This window comes from Haliotis rubra, unplaced genomic scaffold (assembly GCF_003918875.1).
Source record: "Haliotis rubra isolate DU_JTF1 unplaced genomic scaffold, ASM391887v1 Scf407, whole genome shotgun sequence".
NCBI lineage: Eukaryota > Metazoa > Mollusca > Gastropoda > Lepetellida > Haliotidae > Haliotis > Haliotis rubra.
The window spans coordinates 853185-875142 of NW_025767088.1; the positions used below are offsets into that span (position 1 = coordinate 853185).

General features: G+C 37.8%; 2 protein-coding genes across 2 annotated transcripts in view; both read left to right on the plus strand.

Moving 5' to 3' along the window:
* The window catches only part of LOC124287866 (arylsulfatase B-like), a 108714-nt gene that overhangs the window by 12528 nt on the left and 74228 nt on the right, over window positions 1-21958 (plus strand). The gene's annotated exons all lie outside the window — the stretch shown is intronic.
* LOC124287867 (arylsulfatase J-like) lies at window positions 1038-15598 on the plus strand. The gene is made up of 8 exons (XM_046724352.1): window positions 1038-1355; window positions 2865-3051; window positions 3606-3793; window positions 4812-4923; window positions 6137-6149; window positions 7468-7587; window positions 14310-14429; window positions 15283-15598. The coding sequence occupies exons 1-8, from the start codon at window positions 1038-1040 to the stop codon at window positions 15551-15553; spliced, it is 1329 nt and encodes a 442-aa protein (XP_046580308.1). The 3' UTR covers window positions 15554-15598.

Below are 21958 nucleotides of genomic sequence, written 5' to 3' on the forward strand. Positions count from 1 at the left end.
GGTGATTTAATTAAAAACACCCAGATACCCGTGATCTCTACTATGCTATTTTCTAACTTCTGTTCTCGAGTATTAATTTATCTGATTTTCATATTTTGCAACAGACACACTAAAGGCTATGGTAATGTGTCGAAAACAGAGAGATTTGCGATGTACATTTTCGTTGGTCATTTTCCCCAGTTTTCACAATTCTAGAATGACAATGGAATATCTTAAAATAAACAATTGAAACTGTACCGTGAACAAAATCAGGATTGAAGAGGAGGAAGGATATACATTCTTCGTAAACACTCTCCTACCCAGAGTTCCATGCGGCCCGCATAGGTTGCTTAGTCACCATTGTGCCAGAGTGTGTCTTCGTCATCACTGCATTATGAGGTCAGAATACCATGACGTCACAGACTTCAGTCAAGGCTCAAATGACGATTTGTTACAACACACTATTGAGAAAAGGAGAGGTGCACACTTCATTTTCACCCGAGTTTCAATGGTCATTTAACCAGGGATAATCGTTATATAGTCTCCCTGATTTAAAAAACTTTCAACACAAAAGGGGGAGTGCCTAAAAAGTTAAAACGTCCTTACGTTCTCGAAAATATCTGAGGTGACGGCTGCGTTGTCTAGCGGCCGCCATTTTGTTGAGTTAAGAAAATTCTTAGGTAGACTTAGGAGTCCACTGTGAGGGCTCCTAACATTTGCTGACTCTAAGAGTACTCTTAAGAGTAAAGAATAAAATAATGAAACTTAAGATTAACTCTCACAAAAATCTCAGTATTTTCTACACTTAGGAGTAACTTTTAATTCTTAGAATTTTTATAAATACGGCCCCAGGCTGTTGATCACTGGATTGTCTCGTCATTACTCGATTATTTACAGAAAATACATGTACTGTCTGTTTATCCAGGGAGAATAGAAGACTGTAGATTATCCCTGGTTTATCTGAAATATTATCCCCCGGTTGCCATACTCATCACACAGTGTAAATGGAGCAGCGCTGTTGAGGAGTTCGCACGAGTCACATTATCAAACATTGTCACATGATCACCAGTGACCTGCTCCGAAATGTAGGCGTTCGACACATCTGGATCTTCAGCAGTTTCGTGACAGCCATGCATCTTGCAGAAGTGTTGCTGTTATGTTCATGTTGCACTGTTTTGTCAGCGAAGTCAAGTCGCCCGAACATTATTTTCATCCTCGCTGACGATTACGGATTCCATGATATCGGGTACCACAAGTCGGAGATAAAAACACCAAATCTTGACAAGTTAGCCGCGGCTGGCGTGAAGCTGGAAAACTACTATGTCCAGCCTATCTGCACCCCGACACGGTCCCAGTTCATGTCATGGAAGTACCAGGTGAGTCAGTCATACCCTTACTGGTTATAAAGCGTGCAGACGACAACCCAGGAACATGTCTGGTGTGGGGAGGTAGGGGGTCACCAATAATTTTGTAAACATGTACGGTGTGTGTGTGCGTGCGTGCGTGCGTGCGTGTGTGTGTGCAATTTTGTACATAACAATATTAAAAAACATTTGCTGATAAATTAGGTGGGCCGGGAATTGGGTTTTGTATGCAGGTAGGGTGTGTCACTTACTTTCTACATAAAATTTAGAAGGGTCATTCATATTGTGCATGCTTCTCCATAAAAATCATCATCATATCACACACACACACACACACACACACAAACACACACTAACCATAAATTATGCACAGCTTTTCAGGGCAACTTGTTGCTTGCTTCATATATGGCTTTAGTATTGCAGAAGCTTGGCAGAATGGAAAATAATGCGGTTCAGGGTCTGTGAGACCTGTTTATCCTCATGATCACAGTTTGTATTTCTTTTGGTTTGAATCAGAACTGAGTGACTGACTGAAGACGTTCAGACACGAATGTCTGCACATGGATTGTTTTCATTTTCTGAACAGAATTATCAGCTGGATGTTACAAACATGCTTGTTTCAAATTAATTACCTTCCATAATTTCACTGTACAACTCACTTCAGGGGGAGTACAGTGGATTTAATCTGCATGATTTCTTGATTATTGTGTTCATATGAAATACTGGAGAGGAGAAAAGGAAACAAACAAGGATTGGTACTTGATGTGTTTGATCAGGGAGACTATATAACGTGTTGTAGAGTAGCCCTGGTTTGATGAAGGTATCAAGGTTGTGATTTGGACCTTATGGTTGCAGTGTTTCAGCAAATATTTTCAGGCTAGTAAGATTGTTTTCATAACATTATCATTTGGGGTTCAAATCCTATTTCAGGTGTTTAGTTTCTTTATGTTTTGTCGGTAAAACACTGTAAAGACTATATATTCAGCGGCGTCCGTCTGTCGGTATCCCGATTCTTGTTAACGCGATATCTCATGAACTGTTGTATCCAATGTCTTCAAATTTAGTGACAGCCTACACTGGGGGGTTACGCAGACACCAGTCGATTTGGGTGACCTTGACCTTATCTTCAAGGTCACCACGACACTTTGAACACTTTTCAATCTTAATTAAACACGATATCTCATAAAACTCGCACCCAATGTTTTCAATTATGTCGACAGTCTACATTGAGTGATTATGCAGACACCAGTCATTTCAGGCATCTTGTATGTGACCAAAAAATAGAAGGTAGTAAATATGTTATAAATATTCCATTCTTTATCGGCGGGGGACATTGTCATATCAGTGGCAAACACTTGTTTCTTATTTAACGGAGCACTGAGCAATAATCAAGCTACACGGCGGCGTTTTGTAAATAACCAAACCAGACAATCCAGTGATCAGCGTCATGAACATTGATCTACACAACTGGGATATGCAGTCGTGTTTGTGAGCCTGACCATCTGTTTTGTCTGTTTTCAGATTCACACTGGTTTACAACACGGTATCATCTGGGACGCTCAGCCCAATGGCCTTCCTCTGGATAGTCCCACAGTAGCAGACAAGATCAAACAGGCCGGCTACTCCACCCATGCTGTCGGCAAATGGCATCTGGGCTTCTACAAGGATGCCTACCTGCCTTCCAATCGGGGATTTGATTCATACTATGGTGAGGAAAGATGTCAACTGTTTGTTTTGTTTTGTTTGTTATTTGTTTGTGGCAATCAGCAATATATCCAGCTGTATCGTGTCAGTGTGGAAATAGTCGAGTGTAGACCAGACAACCCGGTGATTGACGTCATGAGCATCAACACAATATGAATGTGATGGCCTGTTAACCAAGTCAACCACCCAATCCTATTTGTCACCAGCTATGACAAGCAAGGTTTGCTGAAGACCCATTCTAACACAGATTTTCATGGGTCTAAATTGTAGGTGTGGCTAGTTATCTGTGAAATAAATGAAAAACCGTGATTACCCCATATCATCTTGAAGCTGAAGCAATTGAAATTCATTTCTGGTGTCCCGTCGTGATATTGCTAGAATATTGCCTAAAGCGGTGTTAATCCATTCACTCACTCACTCACTCATTCACTAACCCACCCATTGTTGTATACAATTTGTGTAGACAAACCGCATGTTTTTAGTATATCAGTTTATTTACCAAACATCACCTTTTTATTTGACCTAACCCTTTATATATCTAATCTTAACAACTTGCAGGCTATCTGACAGGCAGCGAGGACTACTTCACACACATACGTTGCGACAACCACGATTCCAGATACTCGTTTTGTGGCCTTGACTTACGTAACAATACAAACCCAGTTTTCAATGAGACTGGCCACTATTCAACGTATCTGTTTACGGAGAGGGCCATCAGTGTGATCAAGGATCATGATGAGTCCAAAGTAGGTGCAAGTTCCATCGAGAGTATTCCATGTCAACATAAAAATAATAATATCAATAATAATAGTACATTTATTTTGTACATTTAGCCATGCACATTGCATGCTCAAAGCGCTCACATATCACCTCTGGTTAACGAGTACAGAACACTCCATACTGAGAACCAAACTCAGTCAGTCACTGTCTTCAAGTTTTGATGGAGCCTCTGACGTGTATTACTTGTGTTCAAAGGCATATACACATGGAACAAAGTATTGGAACATCCCATATTCTTCATAGTATCAATATGTTACCATTAACCATAGCAAAGGAATTTATGCAAACCTCAGTTTAACTTACTGTCTGGATACATTGACTTTCAGCGAATAATTAAATGGCAAATCTTAATTAAAAAAGCATGAAAAACTGTAGCTTATTGAGAGAAGGAAACATGGAAAAGGATTGACTCATTCTGTAGTGCAATGTCGTATGACGTTAACAAGTGCGCTCATTTTCAAGATTTGGATATACAATCCTCATAAAATCACATAAGTAATAACATCCCTGACCCTCCTGACTGATTGTATCAGATGTTGAATTTGACGTTGTTGTATTGTGTTCTATTCTTCATGGAGGGCTTGTTCTAATACATCAATATTTTGTACCTCATAATGTCCCAAACATGGGATCTGGACTCCTGGTGGTCCAAGGTAGAGTTGCTACCATCTCTTGACGTGAGAAATCACCAAGGACATGCGCACGATGTGGCATAGCAAGTGTCATCCTTGAGGATGGCCATCAAATGTGGTACAACAACCAAAAAACATAAATGATATTGTTATAGCACATGTTTTAAATTTTTATTTTTTTAAAATAAAATTTGCTTTCAAGTGTGACTTTGTGTATATAATATACTTGTGTACATGTGTTAACTTGGTCATGTTGCTATATAGCTGAAATAGGCTTATAGCTCATGTGATAGATACTTTGATAGTGGTAATTTTCTTGTAGGCTCATCATGTTTTTGTTTCTTGTTTGCAGCCATTTTTCCTGTACGTCGCCTATCAGTCTACGCACGCACCTCTGCAGGTCCCAGGGAAATATTTGAATCCGTACAGCCACATCAAGGACTTGAACAGGCGCAGTTTTGCCGGTAATATAGTCACTGTTAAACCTGACATATTCAGTAGGTAGTCCAGTGTATGGCCTGTTTCTCCTCACACAGAGTGACTTGGGTTCTAATCTGATTTTACCAATATGTCTGCTATATCATGACTTGTCATTTTCTAACTTTCCTTGATCGGCAGTATGCTTCACCATTAGGAAAAGAGTTGATCTGACAAAATATTGAACATTTTGCTGTGGCCCTAGGTAAGCAATGTTTGTTCGACAAACTTACCTCTTATAAATATTTTTAGTAAAACTTCATTTATAATTTAGTCAGCCAATCTTCATATGATAATATTGAATGTTTGAAGGTGCATCACCACTTGCACTTCCTTATGACCATAGTTATTTGTACAGGAATCGCTCTTTAAAGATGATTGGTGCATGACGTGAAATTTGCATGTGTACGATTGTCGTTTTCAAACAATAAAATGGCTAGGAACAAACACTAACAACTGTGTGATGCAAGATGATTGTCAAAATTAATGGTTTACAGACTGCGTTGTGCACGTGCATCCCATGCGTTGTGTTTAAGGGTGACGATTTTGAGAAATGGTGGTGCGTTCATAAGATATCAGTCTTTGAAAAGTTTGTTAACGCTTATCTTCCTATCCAAATTGAAAGTTCAATTTCCCTTAGTATTTTTGAAGAGTATAAATGCCTGATGACCAACAATATCAACCCGTGAAGATCCGGGTTAGAATATTGATCTTCACTAACCCATGCTTGTTGTAAGAGGCGACTAACGGGATCGGGTGGTCAGGCTCCCTGGCTTGGTTGACACATGTCATCGGTTCCCAATTGTGTAGATCGATGCTCATGCTGTTGATCACTGGACTGTCTGGTCCAGACTCCATTATTTACAGACCGCCGCCATATAGCTGGAATATTGCTGAGTGCGGCGTAAAACTAAACTCACTCACTCACCAACAACGTGAGGTGTTGATAAATCAGTTGTGTTCTTATTCACATGATCCGGCTGTCGACAAAACAACGTATAGGGCCCAGTGGGCCCGTAAGTAGGTCACGGGGCAATGCGAGAATCGACGTGATTACCTACTTCCGGTGACAAACAATCCCGGCAATATGGCGTTGTCAATTATGTTCTGGGTAAACTATACGCGGGATAAGTTGAAACTGATGAGGAAGTCGGAAACTGCTGTTAACAGTGATCACGTATTGAAGTTTCTGTTCGATAGAGAATGTCTGCACGTAAGTGCGGTTGTTCAGGCCTCGATGCGTGACAGATCTTACAAAGTGGAGGTGGGAATGATGGCTGCAAATTTCACGTCCTTGTATATGTAATAACGATCATGAATAGTAAGTTTCAATATTAATCTTTACCCATTGGTTTGTCAAAGAAATTGGGAATTCTGCATGATCTTTTTCTGATGGTACAATGTGTTATGTCTGTATTATTCTTATTGGAAGTGTGTACCAGAAGTTGGCAGAACTAATCACTTGCTGATAGGTATCATTATAGCATTTGAACTTTGGGTGTTCTACAGGTTGCACTTTAAAATATAAATATATATATATATAAGGCAACAGCAATAGTAAGTCCTTCAATAAATATCCCAGGTAGCATGCCATATTTACCAAAACGCCACACATACATGTGCACTGTAAGTTAAGTTGAGTGATTGCCTTGCCTTTTGGTAAATATAATTTTGACAATTCAACCACATACTTGTATTTGTGATTCAAATATTGGCAAGGCATAAGCAGCTTAGCCCTTTCTGCAATGCCAAATCCTACAATTACCCAGGTTAGTGTACATGGTGTATCCCTATCACCCTTGACTATCTGTTTACATGTTAAGTACTGTTTGTGTGATGTGTAAATCAAAATGTATTACAATATTAGACATGGAAAAATTTAGAACAACAGAAGGAGTATTGAGTTTTCAGTGCATGTTCAAACACAAAGTATATGCTGATTAATAGCTGATTTTCTGATGATAATTTGAGATTATTGTTAATATATGGCAGACAGTGGGCAAATGCAGTGCTGGCTTTGGGCCAATGCAGTGCTGATGAAGTATGCCACTGTTGGGCACAAGTTTTGCCACAATTGGGATGAATGCATTGATGATGACACACTTGAGATGCTTAACAACATATTAATTTTTATGTAACTGTTAAAGGTTCACCTTAATGATGCCTTTGGCGTAACATACTCATCTTGCGAATGTCCTTTGGGCCAGTATTCCTGCCACCATGTGGCTGCTGCACTTCTCTTTGGGTAAGTTTGAATCACACAATATAGGTATTACATGCTTATCACAGAGGGCTAACTATTCATAATGATGTTGTGACTTGGTGTGTTGTGGACCCAATGACATTGTTGATTTCGTGCACCATGTCGATACATCATGGGTTAATGTCGAATTATGTTTGTCCACTATTCATGTATTTTTTTTCTAATTTGAAATTCATTACACAATGAGAAGTTACATAATGAGACAGATCTTTTCTATCTTTTATTGTTAACTGAGTTATTATTCTTTCAACTATTGTTGTTTTAACAGTTATAGGAGAGCCACCAAAACAGATGTGAAGTGCAGCTGGCTTAATGCACCAAAGAGTAAAATAAGACCAGAGATAGCCACCATGGAGGAGCTTTTTCCCCCTCGCAAACCTAATTACAAGTGAGTAAATTGAAAAAAATGCATTTGTGCCTTTTCCATAATTTCCCGGTGATTATTATATCTGTATGGTTAAATCTTTCATAATTTAGTCATGTGGGAGGTCCTTTTGCTTTCTGCTTTGTTACTACCTTTTTACCTTTCACAAAACAGAGCTCTGACGAGAGAGGTCACAGATGACGACCGAAAATTCATACATGATCAGCTGCACAAGCTTGGACGATTCACTGGTGCCTGATTATTTTAAGTTAAATGATGGCGTGTTCAAATTGGAGTTTTGCTGTTTTTAATTATGTTTAATAATTGTTAAGTTATTTTATAATTGTTAAGTTATTCATGTAACATATGTTATATTTGGGATTACACTGTGGAAGTCGCGGTGGTTGATCAGGTTAGGCAGCTGACTTTGCGTGCTGATGAATGGGTGCCTGACTCTGAGGGTGCGAGTACTTTTATTTGTACTTTACAAAGAAAGTGTAATCCCAAATATAACATATGTTAAATTTGACCACTTTCTAAATGGCTTTGTGTAATCATAAGTTATTGATGTTGTGAATGCTATGTGCGAAAACCTAGTAAAACCTGTTAAAACTGTTATTAATCTATGACAGTCATTGAAATACAATTCACTTACACACTAGGAACTTATTCAACTGCCAATATATTGCAGCACTCCGGTGGATACTGTCACCAGAACCACCACTTGAAGGACCGATCATTTCATCTATAGAAGATCTCATTCTCAGCCAGCAATACTTGGAAGCACCTTGTAAGCGTGCTTGGTTGAGCAGGGCCCTCCTCCTGTCACAATCAACGATTTCATTTATTGCAAAGAAGACTATTGGACAAAGGACGAATCCTCTTTGGTGTATAGTGAGGAAGCACCGCATCACTGCATCCAACTTTGGTGCTGTGTTGGGTTGCATCAGGAGAAATAGGTAAAACATACTTAAATGAGAAGTTTCTTCGATACTATGAGCATGCACACAGCTGTAGCCTATCAAGTCTCTCCATTTTCAGTGTTGTATATTTACTCACTCATAAGCTTTGGTCATGGAACATTGTGTTATGTTCTATCTTTGTGTGTCCAATATTTTCAAGGTATCCACCATCACTTATGAAGCGGTTGCTCTCAGCATACAATCTGGAAGCAGTCAAGAGTGTTGCCTGGGGCATAAATCATGAGGCAGTTGCACTCAGGGCCTATGAAGCTGGTGGTGGTGTGATTGAACATACAGGTAAATTCCAGCATCATGTAACAGGAAACAACTTTATGATAACATCTTTTGACACCCATATTACTTACTGCTTATTTATATTGCACCCTGTTAAAGCATAGCCTGCCCAGAAAAGAATGAATTTGAAATTTAATTTCTTGGTACAATGCACTATTATCTTTTTTCCAATTTCAATGCCTCTAAATTACTGTTTATGAAGTGTGATTAGTTTGTAAAAGATACTACCTTTTATTTTAACAATGTCAGCACACAGTTGAAAAATATGTTTGCCTTACTACTGATCTGTTTCCATGTGAATGTTTACAGGGATTTGGTTGCATGAATCTGGTGTTCTTGGGGCATCCCCAGATGGCCTAGTTAAGACTACCTTCATGATGCCTGTTATATACCAGTCTTCTGAAGCAAGGCATTTAACACCTGATATCATCGAGGTGAAGTGCCCATATGCTGCCAGAACAGTTGGTATCGAAACAGGTGTTGATACAGTCAAAGGATTCTGTCTTGGTTAGTATGCCTTTGCTAATGTTTAATACCCCTCAGAAATAGCACATGTCATATCTGTATCATAGATCATGAGTTTACAACCAGCAGGGATTAATAGTACGCGAATTCCTGTGTCCTATATTGACAATGGACGCAACAAGATTTATTAGCACATCCACAGGGGCGCAGAAAAAGTCCAAATACTTTTTGTAAAATATCCAATAAAGTATCAGTAAGTTATCAAAAGGTTTGCTACTAGCTGGATTATGGTACAATGTCCAATTGAATTACTGTAACAATAAGGTGATGATCATGATGCACAATACAATAACAGTATTAATAATAATAATTAAGTGTCTAGGACCCCATTTTGTTGTCAAGAAACCCTGAAAATTAAGAGCATGAGTCCTAGGGACCCTCAAAAACAGTACTCAGGGTAAATCCCTGAACCAGGTAATACAACTTCAAACATGTTAACATGTCATCCTTATAACTACATTTATTGGTATTTATCAGTACACTGAATATGAAGGCAATGATTACCAGGACCCGGTTGTATCAAACTTTAATGAAGCATTAACGTGCCATTAAACGTTCATTAACTAATGTATCATTAAATTCTGTTGTACTAACGTTTTAATGATGCTCTGTTGTCATTAGTGCGTCATTAACTTAATGAAGGTCCTGGGGTATCATTAGAGCATCATTAAACGTCCTGGGAAAAGTGAACATTGCGCCAGAATTTTGTTTGCGCCGCACTGGATCTACCTACAGCTATAAAATTACACAGAAATGTAGAGTATTCAATGTACTATCTCATGGTATAAACTCAGTTTGAAAAGTGACATTGCTAAATGTTACGCCTAATTTTGTTTTGCGTTAAAAACAGTAAATTTCTCTGCTGTTTATCGTGCACTGATAAAAGTACTGTGCTACTATATTTTCAATTTGGCATCTTTACGGAAAGTGTGAGCGAACAAAATTCTACCTGATACCTGAATGACATAGGTATGTATTAAATTAGTTTGTGTGCTTATGTATAACGTTATACGCTCAATCTTAAAAGTGACTCGCAATATGTGTTGAAAATGGATTTTCCCCTATGACGTCAATTGGCTACATAAAGGTCACACGCTTATAAAGATAAGGGGGGGCCTCACTCCGGTATGCTTAATACTAAGTCATTGTAACTCAGATCACTTGGCGAGAATTTGCTGTGAATAAGGACACAATATATTCGTGATGTTTTGTTCACAGAATTATCGAAAACAATGATACTCAAAACATTTGTGACAAAACGCGCACCTGGCCAATGATTATACGCCATTGTTTTGTCTATAACACAACATAAACAAATTCAATGAACAAGACATATCCTTTAAAAACGTGTGCATATATATTTCATGAAATAAATAAATCATTTTAATTTATTATGTCAGGTATAGTCATACTAACAATACTGAATATTTTTATTTTTTAAAACTTTCAGTGAGAGGGGAAGATGCCTGTCTTCATCTGTCTGAGAGTCATGAGTACTATCACCAAATTCAGGGTCAGCTATCTACATCTTGGGTAAAGATTGCTGTGACTTGCTGGTTTGGACACCTATTGCGTCAATTTTGGCCAATCAGCAGGCCGGGGCGCGCTGTGTGGATTTGTCAGACTTATTTCCGGGGTCAAACGATGCATCCGAAGCGATGTGCTTCGAATTATGCCATTTACACTCGCTATATTTATTACATATTGCTGCGATTTGATGTGTACCTTAACAAAACCATTACGGTCAAGACAACAAAAATGGAGGCGGATTAAGAAACGCGATAGGCCTAACGATCAGTTAAATGTCTGCACCATCGTTCAGGAAACCTACGTCTGCCTGCTGATGAGAATTTGCACGAATTTCCACACTTTTGCACATGTGCAAAATCATTACCAATTGATGACAACAAATAGCAGTTTAAGACTTTGCAAGTGTTATAAATACGGACAATTCTTGTAACTACAAAATTGTTTTTGCTTAACGTTTTAGTCACTACTAGGCATTGAGTTGGTACGCCATAAAGCTCAAATGAGACAGGCGAGAAAGCCGTGACACAATGTAAACAAATCTTCATTTCGGTTAGGGTCAACCGAAATAGCAAAACTTGTTACATGAAAGAACAATGTGGCGGATATTGTCCCCTTCGCTCTTAGATATTCTTCAATTTGTCACACATTTTAGGATGTTTTAAGTTTCATAAGCACAATCTGAAGGCCTACAGTATCTTGTTACAGAGCAAAATATTCGAGGAGTAATATTTTTTATTCAAACGGAAATATTGTCAGTGTCAGCAGTTGCCTATCATGCAATATCCAAGTATCAAAATTAGTTCATATGAGTGCCTATAAAACCATGCTTTAAATATTTCAGATTTTTTATAAAGAGTTGCATGGGACTTTGAACTGAATTACCTTCCTCCATGTTGATCGAATACGAAAACTGTGAGAAGAATAGTGACTTTCTGGAGTATTGGACGGGGTGAAATAAAGTGTATATCTTAATTATGAGAACATTATTTGAAGTTTTGTTACCACATAAATTATTCACATATAATGGTACATTTTAGGAGTAATATTACAACTGTAATTTTGATTAATTCACTGGAAATGATAGCAAGGTATGTTTTAAGAATCTTGATTTTTGTAGTAAACGTGGAAGGGTAATAAAATTAATAATAATCTAATCAATAATAAATAATTATTTAATTGATTGACATATCAGATTTGTTAGATTTTAAGGCAGAACTAGGCAAACAAACACCATACATATCATGGCAGGACAATCACTTGGTATTAACTTAGTTTCTTGGCTCCTGCTTTTAGATGATTTTTTAAATACTACATTTACTAATAAGATAATTCTGAAAGTGATTGCTAGTATCATAACTCATTAAAGTTATTTCAACATCCAGAAAATTTGAAAAAGCAAAGGCTACGTTTTGGTCAAACCCTGGTCAGGCATTATCCAGTCCTGGAACAGAATAACTTACAAAAATCTCAAGTGACTTTTCATGTAACGGAATAAAAATTGAAACATATATTTAACCCATATTTGATGTAATTCTTCTGATAAATCATAAGTTTTTTAGGAGGTTACTAATATTTGAAGACTGAGCCAAAGCTAGAGTTTATTAAGATGGTTGATTTGGACTAATTGTTCAAGGTTTGTTGATGGTTATTTGCAAAATGAGCTTCATATTAAATTGCACACTGGTTTGTAGGAGGTGAACGCTTCAGGACATTTCCATGTCTGTTTTCCTAAACCTTTGTTATGACTTTTACCAAATTTTGAATCAACTTTACTATAATTTTTGACACAAGTAAGTATCTCAGAAAAGGAAATAGATCAAAATCAGTGTTGTGTCCTCTAGGGATATGGTCTCAGATCTAATAAAACAAAGATTATCATTGTTTAATTAAGAAGCAATAATGTCGATATGTAATTGTATTGACAGAAGGCTTTGAACATAGGATATATTCTTTGCACCTTATTTACACTAGTAGTTAGCAGTTCAACATCTCTGATGAAAAAACAATAGATCTAAATTTGTATTTTGTGTAACATTCTATTTCAATGCTAGTTAATTGTTCGGATAACTGTGGATTCTCTGTTCCAAAATTTTGCATCACATGTTTCCTATTTCTGGAAGATGGGTCAGCTAGTGTACAGGTGCAGACTGTATCTTGGATCTTCTTTGTGTTCTGGTGCTTTGACATACCTGTACATAAACGCTGGCAGTTCATGAAGTCCAGTATTGTGGAAGTTTGTATGTAAATTAGGATTCCACAACAAAGTACATATAGAAAAATTAAATGGAAATGATAATTAAAAAAATTATTTCCTTATATCCAGTGTCATTTTATCATGGTGTACAGATTTTGAAGACAGAAACTTTACTGAGAGTTGCTGCAGATCAGCTGTTGAATATTTGCTTCTGGGTATGTCCAGATACGTCCATGGAAACATATTGTTTACAAGCCCAATTACCTTTTCCAGATTTCCAAATAAGATCGAATAGGTTTGCTGTGATTGTTTTGTTTACATTAATTGTACAGACAAATAAGGTGCATGAAGTAGTAGACGGGAAATATTTCTGCTTTTTATTTACCATTCTCTTAATTCATTAAAAGATAGAAACCCATGTTTTCAGATTATTGAACTAAATTTGAACAACGCCAACGGATAAGTAAAGGCGCCACGCGCAGTGTTGATAATCAATTATAGATACCGAAACGATCTGCATTATGAACATGTGGTTGTGTTCACGAGTTTAAAGATATAAACCCAAGCAACAAAATTCAGTTATCCTTCCCCTGCTAATATCTGTGACGGAGGTGAATTGCCAGATAGATTAATTGATTCGAAAGAAATTACGCTTCCTACAGTGTCAGCAGCTAGTCGAGACGCTTTTTCATCGGGCATGTAACTCATTTTCACTCGCCAGTTGTAATCTGCCAGCTAAAATATATTAAAAATCACATACGTATAACTTGCCTCTTTAAATAACATTCACAAACGACGGATACCAAAGTATCACAAGCAGAATTCATCAACAACGTTCGCAATCACGTAACGTTTCGCCGGCGGTGACGCCATTGTGATTTGCCAGTGGTTGTCCCCCCACTAACGTCAAAAACGAAGTGGGCGGGGCTTATCGGCCGGGACTGGATCGGTCTATTGTGTTGAATTTGAATGTTGAGACGTGCTGTGTGTTTGTGGGTTTTTTAATGGTTGTATCAAATATGACTTGTTCAAATGATTTAAATTTCTGTGTTGAATTTAGACATGTTAGCGTACATTTCCCACCTATGAAGTATGAATTTGAAACCTTTTGCTTACAATTTATATGTTTGGAAAAAGGAGGTCTCTTCAGTAGTATATGTTACAATGACAGCAATGTTTACTTGCTTACACAACAAGGGAAATTCTTACATCAATTTGCCATTGTTCCAGTGAAGGTGAAGCCAGTCCGACATCTTGACACAACCCAAGGGAGCTAAGCTTTTTAACAACACCTTCGACACGCGGATCAGAGCAGCTATACGAGTTGGAGACTGGAAGCTCATCACAGGAAGTCCAGGTTTGTGGACACTCACTGCTTAATACTGAAGGGTAGCTTAGTGGTTAAGGTGTTTGCTCGTCACGCCGAACACCCGGGTTCGATTCCCCATATGGACACAATGTGTGAAGCCGAGTACTGGTGTCCCCTCACTCCCTGCTGTGATATTGCTAAAAACGGTGTAAAATAAATTCACTCACTCACTCATTTAATTCCTTAGCTAGTGACAGGTATCGGATTATGAATACACAATGCCAGTTGGAACGTGGTCAAATGTAACATAAGTTTTATTTGGTACATGTATTACACTTTCTCAGTTAAGTACAGATTTTATTAGGTTGTTACAGTTGTCAAAGGGGTTTTAATCAATGTGCTTTAATACGTTAATGCTCTCTGTGAGGTAGGACACGTTTTATTACAATCTTGATTAATGAGCATATTGTTTTGAGCAGTGCCACCATTTTATTTACTTTTGAAAGTAATAGGAAGGAAGGAATCTGATTTGCCAAGAGGGATATAAGTTATAACAGCCACTGGTAGGGATATGATTGAGGTGTGAAATTCCAGGCTAGTTTCATAAGGGTGGAAACTAGACTTTTGTAGACAGTTATACCTCCCTTGCCTCTGGAAGATGGTTCCAGATCTATTTAAAGGTAATGAAATAAAATTCTTCTGAGTACTTAAGATAAGAACTAACAAACGTTCACTATAAGCATAAATAGTTGCCAACAAGTAGCATCAATGTAAAACATGCCAGTAGAGTGATCTCCCCTTGCTCCTGTGTAATGGCTGCCATGCTCACCACATGGTTTTGAACGAAGGACCTTTTAAACAGAAGTCTTAAGACTATCACAACTTCCATGTCTTTGCTTACACAGTCTTCCTCCATCCTCGGGAAACGACAGCTGGATTCCGCCGCCACATCTCAGTAAGGAGACGGTTGTTGACAAGGATGATAAGGAGAAGAATCTTTGGCTGTTTGACCCAAATGAACACAATGACTTGTCAGCATCACAACCAGGCATTGTTAAGAAGCTTCTGGACCGACTAGAGTACTACCAGAAAACAGGAATACCCCCCAGGTACCCTGATCCTGACCCCAAGTGTGACCCCAAACTACATGGAGGGGTGTGGGGGCCGTGGGAGTAAACAGAACTTACTCTACAGTAGAGTAGGTGGTTTAGGTTGTCTCTGATTTGGGAATAAACTATAGATTAATTGATTAACTGACAAGACAACCTTAATTGACGCTGAAAGCCCCTTTTATATATGCTTCTATGTACTAAATGTGACTTGATAAGTCTTGGAAATATTATTGGAATTAGCTTTGAAGATCAGATCTTTAGACGAAGCTTGCAGCTATTTTGGAAGATAAGTCAACTTTATTTGCCTGATATGTTGAATGTAACTGGGACCTTCTTCATCTGGCTGCTCAGTGCAGCCTCTTTTGATTGGTAGCTCAATCCTATGGAATGTAGCTTGGGTCATTTTCGTTGATCACTCAATCGTTTGGAATGTAGCTTGGGTCAGCTTTCGTTTGTAGGTCACTCCTTTAGAATTTAATATATTCGTATAGTAGTTTGAAGATTCTTCAAATATTTATTGTCTCAGTTGGTAAATATATATTTTCTAAATTGCCTCCCCCTGACATCAGTTAATTAGAATATAAAGCTACTCTGTTTTCAATTTTGCTGTCCTTTATCGTTGATTTAATTAAGACCGCTAAATGTAATTTATAAACCGAACGCGTCAAGAAGTTCATTGTATTCATACGCGGTGAATCGGTCTCTTTAATTAGAGGTCCTTAAACTGCCATTTAAGTACGGGTTTGATGAGCTCTCAGCCAATCCGAATTGAGTATCACACAGTGTAGTGCTAGAATAACGGATTGACTGTTTATATTACTTCCTTGTCAGTTGTTTAATTTGAGGGTATTTATGAGACATCATTGTTTATAATTTGATACTTTTATACACATACCTTTTATATTTTTAATTATGCTTATATCATGGTATATTTCATATTTTTAAATGAGGGGAAACACATGGGTCATTGGTGTGTGTATCAATGGCTTTGGAGGAAACTCTAGCTTGTATTCTCACTCATGGTCTCAGAATGGTGATAATACTTGTATGTTTTCAGTATTCTTGAAGAAATCATACTTAACCATTTACTTAATACACTTAAATCATTGATCCAAACATTATTCATCTTTTCTATAGGAGATGTTATGTCACAAGCGTCCATGACATACTTTTATGATATTGCCACATAGATACTGATGCTTGGCCAAATGTAATTGATTGGCAGCATGCATGTTAATGTAACATATCAAAGAGATTAATGTAGTAACGAGGGAAAGACATTTTATACATTCAGGCTGAATGCAATTAGAGGCTAAAAGTTGAAGCAAAAGGTTTTAACCAACAATATTTCCACAGTGGAAATATTTTGTTATGACTGTCTGAATGTTTCATGACATGGGTAAGATACAATTTGTGTGTTGTTCTATTTTATTGTTGTGGTTCACATGTGTACATTTCAGAGACTCAGCAATCTGAGATTTCAAATTACATGAATCACCTCTAATTACTTACAGTTATCTCACTGCACCTATGACATTGGGCTTCAGAAGTTCACAAGATAAGATAGACAGAAACATTTCAGACCTCTGATTACAATATTTTTGTTATTATGTGCATCATAGATTAATACAAGATTGATGAATACTGCTTGTTTTATTAATCTACATGGAGTACAAAATGATACAAAAACTTTTTTTCTTTTTTTTTAGAGAATCGTCTATTGTTGTATAGTCTCAGTCAACTTTATTGATTAAATAATCCATCAAGTCTCCATTCAGGTGATAGCATAAATGGGTTATTCAGGAGCTGTTAAAATATCTTGTTATTAGTTATTAATAGTATTGATGTAGACGATATGTTAGTCATTTTTCACTTATGGTAATTCTTCCTAGTTAATTTTTGTCACACAATATTTTTATACAGAAACACACTTAACTAAGAATGCATGTGTATAATGTTTATGGATTAAATTATGCTTTATTTGGGGTTATAAACCAAATAATCTTACCTTTATATCTGGCATGACCTATATTTATTTTTGGTATACATGTATTTGAAATTGTACATGACATTGGATCAACAGAAATGTCAAGATGTATATCTATTTGTATATAATTTGTATTTAAAAATCCTGGGTGCAGGTTTAAAACAAAGCTTTGAGGTGCCTTACTTAGATTTAAGTGCTAACATTTTATTTACAGTGCCAAAATGATCTAATCTTGAGCAGGGGCGTAGCTACCATTATTAAAAAAAAGCCTGGGCTTACACATGATTTTTGCTAAAGATCACCATGAAAGTTCGAGAAGTCCCAATACTATCTAAATATAGAGCTTTGCAACCTATGGGGCTTACATGATGCCTTTTGAGCATTTTACTGAAACTTGTACAACCACTACAAATGACATGTTCATTGTATTGACAATAAATATGATTAAACCAATTTGGTGTTCATTTCAATTTACAGGACAAGTGTGACATTTTTATTGCTCTGCATTCATCAGTTGTAATTCTAAGGTGTTTGATTTTTAACATCACCCTCAGCAATATTCCAGCTATATGGCAGAGGTCTTTAACTAATTAAGTCTGGACCAGACAATCCAGTGATCAACCTCATTGGCATCAATCTATGCAATAGGGATACAATGACGTGTCAACCAAGTCCGTAGGGTTGCTGAAGACCTATTCTAACCCGGATGTTCAGGGGTTGTGATTCTAGGAGGATGGAGAAGCCTTAGAATGACTCTTAGAAGTGGTGAAAGAGAAAGCATATACTCTGGAACATAGTTTTCCTTAAATTTAAAAGGTCGATACCACAACTTCTCTCCTTAAAGGTTATGTACTTGTACAATATTGACAAACCTTATGGATAACAAGTTCTTTGCTTTTGTGGGTGCAATGTAATTCCTGCTTGGCAACAGAACAAGAATCTGTATCGAAACATGACACTCACGAAGTAAATTCCTGCTTGACAACGGTAAAGTAATCTGTATGGGCTAAAGAATCTGTAACGAAACTTTATCTCTTTCAAAGATCAATGGTGGTTCCCAAAGGAACACACAAATGTACAAAGTACGTACTTTTACTTGGGAGATGTCATATGTTTCATGTCCCGTCGTACAAACATAATGACACGGTAACATCAGTGCATATCCATGGTGAGACCAATTTGCGTAGTGACTTATGAACCCAGTCCTGTAGCAACAATGTGTTAATTAGTAAATTAGCAATTTCGTTTGTTTCAATCAAAACAAAAAAAAAAACATTGCGTAGAACAATGCACAACATAAAACGTTTTCAGTGCAAATGGCCCCACACATAGCATCACATCCTTCTAACCGACAGGAACTTCAGCGCACCCCGCCGTGAGATTGCTGGAATATTGCTAAAAACGGCGTAAAACCATACTCACTCACTCTTCCGAGCACAGCGTTCGGTTTCACATCTATGTTGAGCTACTCTACTTCGTTTTATTTTATCAAGGCACGTTGTATTGGTGACAATGACCTTTAGCCGTTTGATTCTAAAATGTTTGAAGAATTCAGGGATGTATGTGTTGCAGATGAGTGTGAAATATGTGCCATTTAATAGACGTCTCGTGACCTGCCAAGTCGAAACGTGATTTTGTCATCCTAAACTCTCGGTTTTTTTTAATGCTTGTTTAACGCCAAACCCTGCACTCTCCAGATATATGAGGCGGTCTTTAAATATGAATACACAATGCCATTAAGAAAGTGGTCAAATGTAACATATGTTATGTTTGGGATTACACTTTCTTAGTATAGTACAGATTCTAGTACTTTTCTTAGTTTGAGCCCCATCCGGGATTCGAACCCTCACCCTCAGAGTCAGGCACCTAATCGCCAGCACACAAAGTCAGACGCCTAACCTGCTCAGTCGACGACTTTGTGTGCTGGCGATTCGGTGCCTGACTCTGAGAGTACTAGAATCTGTACTTTACTAAGTAAGTGTAATCCCAAATATGACATATGTCATATTTGACCAACATCACGATCTATGCATTTGGGAACCGATGACATGTGTCAACCAAGTCAGTGAGCCTGACCACCCGATCCCCTTAGTTGCCTCTTAAGACAAGCATGGTTCCTGAAGGCCCATTCTTACCCGGATATTAACGAGTTATACAGTATCGAATACAGCAAAAAGCGTTCGTGTTTGTGTATTTTCAGTAGCATTGCAAACGGCAACGTTTCAGAATATTCGCTGGTGATTTCATAAAAACAAACCCAGATACCCGTGATCTCTTCTGTGCTATTTTCTCACTTCAGTTCTCGAGTAATAATATATCTGATTTTCATATTTTGCAACAAACACACTAAAGGCTGTGGTAATGTGTCGAAAACAGATTTGCGATGTACATTTTCGTTGGTCATTTTCCACAGTTTTCACAATTCTAGAATGACAATGGAATATCTTAAAATAAAATTGAAACTACCGTGAACAAAATCAGGATTATAGAGGCAGGATATACACTCTTCGTAATCACTCTCCTACCCAGAGTTCCATGCGGCCCGCATAGGTTGCTTAGTCACCATTGTGCCACAGTGTGTCTTCGTCATCACTGCATTTTGAGGTCAGAATACCATGACGTCACAGACTTCAGTCAAGGCTCAAATGACAATTTGTAAGAACAATACAGGAAATGTTTCAAAGATTAATAAGTGGAGTCATTTTCAAGATTATGACATACGATCCTCAAGAAATTACATAAGTATCAATACAAAATAGCCGAGAACAGTGTCAATATTTTGAGTAACGTCCTCCAACTGCAATAACATCACTGACCCTCCTCCTCATTGACATTATCAGACTTTGAGTTTGACGTTGGGGCATTGCGTTTCATTCTTAAATGGAAGGCTTGTTTCATTCCATCAATATGTTTTACTGGAAGATCTCTGTGACCCTCATGCCTCAAACATGTGCACGGTGTAACTAAGCATTGTCGTCCATAATGACTGACCTTGAGATCAGAGGATGGTCATTGACAGCAAAACCCTGCCTAAGAGGTCCAATCAGATTGTGTCTGATCGTCACATGGTTTGCTGATGTTTCAGGCCAATCGGCTGGTGGATTAAGGATGCCAATCTCTTGCAATTGCCCTCAGTGACATGAGCCATTGCCAGTTGAGGAGACCCCACATTTGCTAATGTTCAACGAAGTCAATTGATTTTCAAGCAGTAAGATCAGAAAAATTATATTTGTTTAATGACGGATTCAAATGAAGTTTTCCTTAGCATATCTACAAGTAACGTATGGTACACCTGAAGGGTCTACATAATCGTACAAACAAAACTATGATATGAATATAAAGGTTATATGTGAGTTAAAAAATCATAGGTGTTGCAATATTATTTCAATGTGTATATTTGCATTAATTTGTTTCTGTTAAGATTCTGTGGGAGGCAATTGTGTACTGAGTACTACGTTTAGTTTGGGCAGGGAGAATAGAAGACGGATTGCTGCAGATTATCCCTGGTTTGGGAGAAAAGACTGCTTTGGAAATGTCAAGGCCTATTCCGGAATATTCAAGTGTAGTCTGGCCCAGAGAGTTAGTGAGTTCAGTTCACCTAATATACTATCCCAAAAGAGAAACGCATAGTCGTTTTGTATTTCTGAAATCTATTAATTACCAATTGTGTTCAAACAATTGTCAAAATATGTAACAAAAGTGTTGATAACATGATTTTACACTATTGCACAAGTGATAAATCGACTTTACCTGAAAATGTTGATTTTGATGAGATTTCTTACAAGAATTAAAAAGGCATCGCCACAATGCAACAGAAATCACCTTCCAGTTGAAATTGTGCAGCAAAGAGCATGCACTGTCTGGCTATGAAACTCCAGATTACTTTCGGAAATCTGCATTCGTTTTGAAGGAGTTTCAAGGTCAAATCACTACGCCACGTCTTGACGCTGCGACACGGAACATCGCCATTGAAAGAATGCACACTGGAGATTACCAGTTTTCTGTTGCCAGGCGTCTGAATGTTAATCTGAGCACGCTATCACTGCTTGCAGCTCGTTACAACCAAACAGATATAACAAATGACCGTCCCCGTACAGGCAGACCACTGCAGGCCAGGATCGGTACATCCGGGTACTACATTTGCGTGGTCGTACTGCCACGGGTGAGAGCACAGCAGCCAGGGTGCCTGGACTTCGGAGGATATCCGGTCAAACTGTACGGAACAGGTTGAGAGAGATTGGACTGAGAGTCAGGAGACCCGACGTCGGGACCATGCTAGGTGGTCACCATCGCGCTCAACGTCTCCGTTATCTAAAATTATCTACTCGGTTGCATAGATATTACCTTCTTCTAAACTGATGTAAAAATTCATGCGCTAAAGTCTATTTGTGGACGAGTTATACATGTTTGAAAATACAACATTTTCGCAACAGATTTCTGGGTTATGCGTTTCTTTTTTCGAATAGTATATGTGTCCTTACA